Below are 9,181 nucleotides of genomic sequence, written 5' to 3' on the forward strand. Positions count from 1 at the left end.
GTAAGAAAATGGTAGAATTCAAGCTAATAGGTTATACTTATCATCTCATTTAATCCTCACCACAACCCTGTGAGGTGGGCACTATTATTCCCATTTCATGGATTAGAAGGACGAGGCTTGCAGCGGTGATGGACTTACTCAAGGTCACACAGTTAGCTGGTGGCAGAGCAGGACAGGAATCCATGCCATGAAGTCCATGTCCTTTTGAGTACATTAGGATGTTTTGGTTGACACCGGCCTGGCCAAGACATCCCCCAGTCTCTTGTTTTGCTTTTGATTTGCGTCCAAGGAGACCAGTTTTGGCAAATGCTGTGATTCGAAGCAGGACCCCGGCATCTATTCGCCAGCGTGCCCACAGGTATGTGTGTATTCCCTCACCCCTGTCTCTTTCTCTCTTGATGACAGCCGGAGGCATCTGTCCACCCACGTGGCTCCAGACATGTTAAAGTGGCTGCCGTGACCCCAACGACATCAAAGGAGTAACCAAGGTGATCCTCCTCCTCCTCCTCCTGTGCACCCAGCTTCGTGCTTTGAGGTCAGATCCACCGTGAAATCCACATGTGCTGAGACCTCCTGAATCTCAGAGGTAGGAGAGACCTCTGATGACCCTTAGGGTTCCAAGTCCTTAATCAAGGCTTCCCTGATGGGCTCCTTGACCTTGGGTTGAAGTAGGGGGTCCCCTGTAGCCTAGTGAGAGCTGAGATGCTGGAGCCCTGCTGCCCACCAGCGAGGTCTCTGTGTGGCCTTAGATCTGGCACTTCTCACTTCCTGTCCTCTTTCATCATGTCTAAGCAAGTTTTGAAAAAACAACTTTATTGAGGTGTAATTTACATACAAGAAAATGCACCATTAAAACACGCATTTCGATGTGTTCTCACAAAGGTATACATCTGTGTAGCCAATGCCGCAATCCAGATATAGAACATTTTTATCTCCCTAAAATATTCCCCTGTGTCCCATCCCTGCCAGTCCCCTCCCAGCCCCTGTAAACCACTGATCTGCTTTTGATGACTAGAGATTAATTTTTTCTAAAGTTCCATTTGCATGGAATCTTCTGTGTTTGGCTTCTTTTTTTGCTCAACATAGTATTTTTGAGGCTCACCCTTGTTGTCGCATATCTCAGTAGTTCAATTACGTTTTTTGGTCCAACTTTATTGAGGCATAGTTTAAGTATCATATAACTCCCGCTCACTCAATGATTTTTAGGAAATTTACCGTGTTGTGCAACCATCATCATAGATCAGATTCAGAACATTTCCATTGGCCCGATAAGATCCGTCACGCCAATTTACCGTTAATCCTCATCTCACCCCTGACCCCAGCAACCACTCCTCTGCTTTTCATCTCTGTAGGTTTCCCTTTTCTGGACATTTTGTATAAATGGGATCATGCCATATGTGTTCTGATGTGTTTGAGGCTTGTCCATGAAGCAGTATATATCACCAGTGTGTTCCTTTCTACTGCTGAGTAGATTCTATCATGTGGCTATGCCACACTTTGCTTGTCCATCACTGAGATGGGAGATTTTAATTTGATCTGTGCTGCCTAACTGGCGTACAATGCCACAGTATAAATATGGCCCACGTTTCTGGAACATAAGTATTACACAAAGATTTATTTAAAATGCAAATCATCCATTGGTGAAAATAATTTTTGGAACACTTACTCCATGCCAGGCACTGGCTAAGCTTTGAAAATAATTAACCTGGAGTCACACCTTGAGTACATGGGGTGAGGGAGGCATCATCTCCTCCAGGTTTGTCTGGCCCCAAAGCCCATCCCTTCCTTTCCTCCCTTTAAGACTGTGTCCGATTGACCCAGGAGCTAAAGTACCCTTGACACCTTTGTCACCTTATTCATAGTAGGGATTCTGGGTCCACAAGGCCAGGGCAAAGGGTTATTGTTGCTCAGGCAATGTTCCTCCAGGCAGCCCAGGGTCTATTTACAGAGCGCAGCAAGTTCCTGGGACGAAGGAGAGAGAAGGGAGGACATTCACAGCCACGCGTTGGAAGCCACCTTGCAGATAAGTATTGAAGCTCACCAGCCCGCAGCCCACCAGCCTGCCCTCTCCTGGTCTGTGCAGGGAAGGGTGGTCTTCTAGAATGCCAGAGCAGAAGGGGAAATGGGTGATGTGGCTCATTCTCTTTTCTACCTCTGTGCCAGGAAGAAAGAGCTTGTCCCCATTTTAAGGGACCCTGGAAAAGGTGATTTTCCACACCCCACTTTTACCACTGGGGCTAATATTTTACGAACCCCACCATCAGGAACTTTTGTAGAGCTGAGTTAAATGACTTCATCTTGTGTCCCTGTAGACCTGGTATTAGAAGGAGGTTGGGGACTCCCTGGTGACTGGGGCTGGCCCTTCTCTTCTCAGTTGTAGCCTTTTGTGATCATGTTTATAACTCTTGGCCAGGGTTCCTCGACCTTGCAGTCAAGTGGGGACCTCAGCATGGTGTCTTTGGACACATTCTTCTCAGGGCAGGGGTCTGAGTACATCTGCGGCTCTGGACTCGTGCTCAAGTCCCAGGTGCTGAAAGCAAAGTCTGAGGGTGTGCTGAGAAGACCCCTGACTCTCTTGGCTCCGGTCTGCCAGTTGATGGAGGGAGCATAGCTGTCACCAAAAGCAAAGGGTCCTGGGGCCCAGAGAGAGGGATGGCCTTCCCAGGGCCACACAGTGGGGAGAGCTGGGATCAGGAGTTCAGATTCCAGATTCCCTGATTCCAGACTCCCTGTTCAGTGCTCCTGCTCAGTTGTCACCAAGCTGCTGGGTTTAGCCTACCTTCTCCTGGGTCACTTTCTGCTATTGTTGGGGAACAGGGAGGTGGGTGAAGGGAGCCCCTCCTCCCGCACCCCCCACACCCTCTAAGGATGTTCTGGGGTGGGGGCAAGGCGGGTGGAGGGTGCCGGGCCCAGGCCCAGCCCCCCTGGCTCCCGGGCTGCCTTCTCTTCGGCAGAGAGTTCTGGCCAGGCCTGGGCAGGGGAGGGGGCCTGGGTGCGGTTTTCCCCTGCGGTGTGGTTGGCTCGTTTGTCTTCCAGGATGGGCCTGTGGGGTCTGTTGGGGAAGGCGCTGGGAGCCAGGCGTGGGCTGCCAGTGTGTTGGCTGGCTGCTGCCAGGTGAGGCTGGGGGCTGGGGGTGTCGGGGAGGGAGGGAGGTTGCACTGAGCTTAGTGTCACGGGGGAAGGTTGTCTTCCCACCCACGCCCCTCCCCAGGCCCGGGCCTGGCCAGGACACTTCTGCTCACGAGAAGGCAGCCCTGGAGCCAGGTGGCTGGAAGACTTGTTCTGTGGGTCTTGGTGGGGGTGGGTGGGATGGAACCAAGACCACCAGGGGTGGGCTCCTGGCAGAGTTTTTAGCACGTTCCTTCGTTCAGCACAGACGTGGACCAAGCACCTCCTCCGAGCCAGAGGCTGGAGATCCAGCGGTGTGCACCAGAGACATGATCCTGTCCTCTCGGATCGTCACGTAAGAACTTGTTTATCATGGTCTCAGTGAGGGGGGCTCCGGTCCTGGGAGGGGTGCGTGTGCACATGTGTGTGTGTGGCGGGGGGTGGCGGTGTGCAGAGGCCCTCTTGGTGCGAGTGTTGTAAAAGGAATTCAAGCCACCCGAGGGCCCCAAAGGTCCCCTCCACCCACCCAAACCCTTGTCCCTTCCCTGCTCATGACGCCCTCGGGACTGGCTGTGGGGTCCGTTTACTGGTTTCCCCGGGGCGCTGCGCTGGCCCTGCCCGGTGGGGCATTCTCGGCTTTCATCGCTTCCTCTCCATTCCTAAGTTTCTTTAAACATTTTTAGTGCCTACAGCCCTCAGGTGCACGCGGTGTGGGTGTTGGGGGCACGGGAGAGAGACCGGGGCTCTCTGAATGTGTGCCCCCTCGGATGCGGGGCGAGCCAGGGACATGTGGGAAGCTGTGGCCCCCTCCTCACCCGCTGTGCCCCCCCCCAGGCGGTCCTGCCCCCGCCACCTCTCCAGGACTCTCGGCCTGGTCTTCTCCTTGGAGCCCGGCTGACTCAGGACTCCGGCCGTGGCGACCCAGGGAGCAGCGTTCGGTGGTTTTCTGGAAGCCTGGGTGATCCCTTGAAGACCTCGTCCTTCCCAGCCGTGGAGAAGAGCCCTTCCCGGTCGGTGCTCGGCCGAGGACCGGACCTGGCTCTGGAGGACGGCTGGAGGGGTATGAGGGAGGCCCGGCAGGGAGGCCCACCCCCTGCCCACCTGCTCGGACCCTGCCTGTGGGCCCTGCTGCTGGGGCCGGAGGCCGCTGCCTGACCCTGCGTGGACTCCATTCCTCCTCGCATCCCTGCCGGTGACCAGACAGAGCTTGGCCTGGGCCCCATTGATCACTCCCCTGACCCCAGGCTGGGGCTCAAAGGACCCTACCTGATGGGGACCGGAACAGGGATGGGAGCTGGGCGGTGCTGTCCGTGGGTGGGCAGGTGCAGCCCCTCAGCGCTGCCGCTGGACTTGTCTGTCTCTCGCCATCTGCCTTGTGCGTAATTGTCATCTTCGTGGGGGCCTCCTGGGTGGGGTTTTTCCATGCTTCTCCTCCCCCGATGGTCACAGGGAGGAGGAGTCAGGGCCTGGGGGAGCCGGGGCCTTCCCCACTGCTGTTGAGATCTGGGAGGGGCAGCTGGGGGGCTGAGGGTGCTCTATCCTGAGAAGAGAGGGTCTCTAACATATTTAGGGGACCTAGGCCGGGGAAACTCACTAGAAAGAGACAGACAGCCATGGGTCTTCTTCCTGCCTTTCAAAGGGAACCAGCCTCCTCCCAAGGCTTGAAGGGCCACCTGAGCCTGATGTCAGGATGCTCTGTCCCAGTCGGCTCCGTGCTGCTGTTGCGTCCCTCCTGTGTTCTGTCTTTGGGGAGCAGAGGCCGGTGGGACAGGCCCCGCCCGCCCGTCTCTTCACGTGCAGTACCCCCCCACCCACTCACCTCTCCCATTCTCCACCTCCGATTACAGCCCCCGCCAGAGGGGACAGTCCCAGAGCTTGCAGGACAGCAGCCTGCGGCCTTCCTTGGGCAAGTTTAAAGGCCTGATACGCTTTTCCTGGGGTGGGGAGGGGTGTGTACTCATTGGCGTGGGCTGCCACAGCAGAATGCCATAGGCTGGGTGGCTTCAACACCAGAAATTTATTTTCTCACCGTTCTGGAGGCTGGAAAGCCCAAGATCAAGGTGCCAGGGTGGGTTTCTGGTGAGGCCTCTCTCCTCCTCCTGCAGATGGCACCTTCCCACCGTGTCCTCACGCGGCCTTTTCTCTGTGGGGGAAGAGAGAGAGCGAGCGAGTGAGCGCACGTGCACGCGAGCTCTGGTGTCTCTTCTTGTTATGAGGACACCAGTCCTATCAGATTATGACCTCATTTAACCTTAATCAACCCCTTAGAGGCCCTGCCTCCAGAGACACTCATGGGGGGCCGTGGTCAGAGCTTCAGTATGTGATTTTGGGGGTGGGGAACACAATTCAGTCTGAAACAGGGCGGTCATCACCAACGTGGGAAGCTGGAGCCATCTCGCTCCAGAATTCCACTGCCACAGGGAGGCGGGGAGGAGGAGGTATGGGAAGCAGACGCAGAGAGTGGCAGGTCCTGTGCTGGGGTGGCTTGGCAGTGCTTTGGGGACACATGGAACTGGCTGGACCCAGTACAGAGAGGAGGAGCCCCCCGGAAAGTGATGTCCCAACAAGAGCCTGGGCTTTGAAGCCAGATCAGGTCTCGGGTGTGCACTCTGCCGTACGACCTCGGGCAAGTTACCGCGCCTCTGAGCCTCGATTTCCGCTCTGTGAAATGGGAGGCATGTGCTTGCCCAGTGGGCGCAGGGAGGATTCACGGAGATCATGTGCCTAGCACGGTGCCTGGCCCTTAGTAGGTGCTCAGTAAATGCTCCCATCCACCTGGGAGTTTAGATTTAGGGTTTGTCTATGTTTGGCTCTCTGGGCTATAAAACGCAGTATCTTCCGTTCCAGAGGCATTTCTGACTGGCCTTTCCTCTGCCTGTTTTCCCAACATTCCTCTCTAACCAGCGTGGGGAAGTGGCAGCATTTCATGGCCTCCGTAGTAACTCACAGTGCTCCCTGGGGTATTTAAATTTTGCTTCGCTCATCAGAATGGAGCACCTACTTTGGGCCCTTTCTTGTGCTAGCCACTTGGGGGAAATATAGGTGGCAATGTGGCCGTGGTTCAAATCATCAGGATTTTATGGGCATGCCGGGTGGGATAAAACCAGCTCACATGAAGAATTGGAAATGGGACAGTGTGACAAACAGTCACCTGAGGCACAGGTTCTGAGTGCTTGGGGGGTGGTGGTGGGAGTGAGACTCCAGAGAGGGCTGGAATATCTTCCTGGCAAGGCTGAACCAACCAGAGCCTTGAAGGATAAGAAAGATGTGTTTTAGCTGAGTGCCTCTAGGGGGAAATTTCCAAAATAAGTTCTAGGAGATGTTATTGCTCTTTCAAAAAAAAAAAAAAAAAAAGTTCAAATTCAGCAGATTTCTGCAGTGCAGGACTTATCAGAGCTTTTAAAATGCTAATGAGAATTTGCTAATGGGACAGGACAGAGGATGAAGTGTTCCCTAACTTTTCTGGCCACAGAATCCTTTTCTCATGGAGCATCATTTAGAACCATGGGAGAAGCTAGGCTGAGGTTTCGGTGGGAAAAATACAGAAGTGATAGGAAACAGCATAATCAAGGTACACTCAGGTGCTTGGTAGCATTGGCTGGAAAGGAAGCAGACCAGGAGGGGCCGGGAAGTCTGAACTTGGTTCCACGAGCCAGGTCAGCTTGATGCAGTTTTTGTATGTGGGGAGGGCAGGCCAGTGGCTGGAGGAGCTATAGGCCTGGCAGTCAGTGACGGAAGAGATGTCTACCGAGCGTAGCGGCTCTGGGGGGATCAGATCTGTTGCGGAAGGGTGCAGTGTGCGTGCGTGCGTGCGTGCGTGCGTGTGTGTGTGTGTGTGTGTGTGCGCGCCTGGGTGTGGCAGGATCCAGCCTGCTGGGAAGGAGCTGACCAGAATCAGGCAGGGGGTTTCCACCCAGGACAATGAACCCAGGACAAGTCGGGGGCATTTTCAGGGGAAGTGAAGTGTTTTGGGAGGTTGGGGGAGTGGGGAGCTCTGAGACCCACAGCCAAGAAATAGGGAGGCAGAATGCTTCCAGGCAGGATCCTGGAAGGGTCTTCCCACTTAACTTTGATCCTGGTGGGGCCGAGGGGCTTAGAGGCAGACCCCCTGCCCTGGTCAAGCCCCACTCCCAGGCTGGAGGGGGGGGGAGGTCTCTGGGGCTGCAGCTGGCGGGGCCGGGGCAGTGTTGCATGGTGTGATTAACCTACTAACCCAGGGCTCGGCCGGGACGCTGTGGCGTGTGACGAGGTGCCTGGCCTTCTGCCAGCCAACTAACCCACTAACCAGGCCCGAGCATGTCCTACTAACCCACCCGCAGCCAAACCCTACTAACCATACAGCTCACGGGCCTTTCAAGGGGCTGGGACATGGGGGCAGATGAGGCTCCAGAAGGCCCTGCCTGTGGGCTGGGATCTTTGTGCAGACACACCTTCCAGGACGAGGCATGCAGACAGGACTCACCAGCCCTGCCACTTCCTGTTGGGTGACTTTGAGCAAGTCGCTTCCGTCTCTGAACAAGTTTCCTCAGTGGCAGAATGGGAGCACTGATACTTAACCTCACAGGTGGCAATGACCTCTTGAACGTAGAGGTCTGAGCACATAAGAGATACTTAAAAAAATAAGGATGAGGATGGGTGTGGGAGGCTCCCCAAACCTGGTTGATCACGTCTTTCCTGCCTAGGCCTGGTCATTCTGGGTGTTCTGCACACAGACCCTTCTGCCTGGGGCCAGACACTTGCTTTGAACCCCTAACTGTCTCTTCCCCACATTCTTCCTCCTTCTCAGCTTTCTTTTCTGTAGGCAGCTCTTTTGTTCGATTACTAACCCGTCTAACCCCGGGGGTGCCTCAACTGTACCCCGACCATCCCCTTAACAAACTAACGGACCTGCGTGTGTTCTTCCTTTTCTCCTAGCGACTCCTGTGTGTGTCTGCTGAGGCGCCCCTGTCCGCTGGTGCTGTGCTCTGACTTACTAACCCAGCCCCTACTAACCCTGTTTTCTCTTCTTACTAACCCCAGCCCTGCCGAGCTCTGGGCCCCTCCGGGGGGCTGATCCCCTCCTCTTGGCAGACAGACGTCCCACCTTGCCGCCCCACCTGGCTGCCTGAGATCAGAGTCCACCGAGCCAGGTCTAAGGCAGGGACGGCCTTATGAGCAATGCCCAGAGAAGGAGGTGGTCCTGGATGTTGAGCATGACATCGCCCCTCTGGGCAGAAGTCTGGTTGCCACTGGGAGCGAGCGGGACCAGGGAAACCTCTGGGCCGTGAGTGTGGAGGCCTGTGGGTCTCAAGTGTGGAGCTCTGGGCTTTTCTCAGCCAAGGGAACAGAGAGAAGGGGCCCGGGCGTCCTTCTCTGGCAGGAAGCCAGGGCAGAATGTGCCCCATTGCTAAGAGACAGGGACAGGGGCCTTTCTGCCCAGGAAGTCAAGAGGGGGGCGTGTCCCGCACAGGAAGTCAAGAAGGAACGTGTCCGGCACCGGAAGTCAGCCGAGGGGCGTGCCCACGCCGCAGGCCGTAAGCTGAGCCTTTCCTACATTGGGGGTCAAGGAAAGGAGTCTTTCAGCGACGGGAAATCACCGAGTGGAGCGTTTAGTACACAGGAAGTCAGCCAAAGTGGCATGTCCCATATTTGAATGCCGGGAAGAGGGGCGTTTCTGCCACCGGAAGTCAGAGAGAGGGCGTTCCCGTATCCCAGGGCCGTGAGACAGGCGGGCCGACGATCAGCGAGAGGGCCCTTTTCCACACAGGAAGTCAGCTAGAGGGGCCCTGCCCATCGCGGAAGCTGGGAGGGGCGGGGTTCCCAAACCGGAAGTAGACGTGGGGGCATTTTTTTTTTACACCGGAAGTCATTGAGCAAGACCTGTCCCACGCCCGGAGGAGGCTAGAGGGCGTTAGTTGCCGTGTTGTAAGGACAGGGAGGACGTGGGGAGCAGGAAATCGGCTGCACGGACCCACAGAGTTTCCGCGTTCCCTCGGGCTGGCCATGAATTCATCCCTGGCTCCCTGCCCTGTTCCCGCCCAAGTCCCTGCCCCAGCCCGCGTCCCCCAGAGCCCGCCAGCCGCTAAGCCAGGGC

General features: G+C 55.9%; 1 protein-coding gene across 1 annotated transcript; it reads left to right on the forward strand.

Annotated features, from left to right (window-relative positions):
- Positions 1 to 2,868: 2,868 nt before the first annotated feature.
- LOC123625970 lies at positions 2,869 to 4,500 on the forward strand. Its single transcript, XM_045534713.1, has 3 exons — positions 2,869 to 3,114; positions 3,377 to 3,463; positions 3,943 to 4,500. The coding sequence occupies exons 1-3, from the start codon at positions 2,869 to 2,871 to the stop codon at positions 4,261 to 4,263; spliced, it is 654 nt and encodes a 217-aa protein (XP_045390669.1). The 3' UTR covers positions 4,264 to 4,500.
- Positions 4,501 to 9,181: the final 4,681 nt, after the last annotated feature.

The sequence above is a fragment of the Lemur catta genome, chromosome 21 (genome assembly GCF_020740605.2).
Source record: "Lemur catta isolate mLemCat1 chromosome 21, mLemCat1.pri, whole genome shotgun sequence".
NCBI lineage: Eukaryota > Metazoa > Chordata > Mammalia > Primates > Lemuridae > Lemur > Lemur catta.

What these genes read in the sequence shown, in the direction of transcription:
- LOC123625970 (XM_045534713.1), top strand. Translation starts at nt 2,869, where the DNA reads ATGTTCTGGGGTGGGGGCAAGGCGGGTGGAGGGTGCCGGGCCCAGGCC. An exon ending in TGTTGGCTGGCTGCTGCCAG is followed by an intron (nt 3,115 to 3,376) that starts GTGAGGCTGGGG and finishes CGTTCAGCACAG; the next exon opens with ACGTGGACCAAGCACCTCCT. An exon ending in CTGTCCTCTCGGATCGTCAC is followed by an intron (nt 3,464 to 3,942) that starts GTAAGAACTTGT and finishes GCCCCCCCCCAG; the next exon opens with GCGGTCCTGCCCCCGCCACC.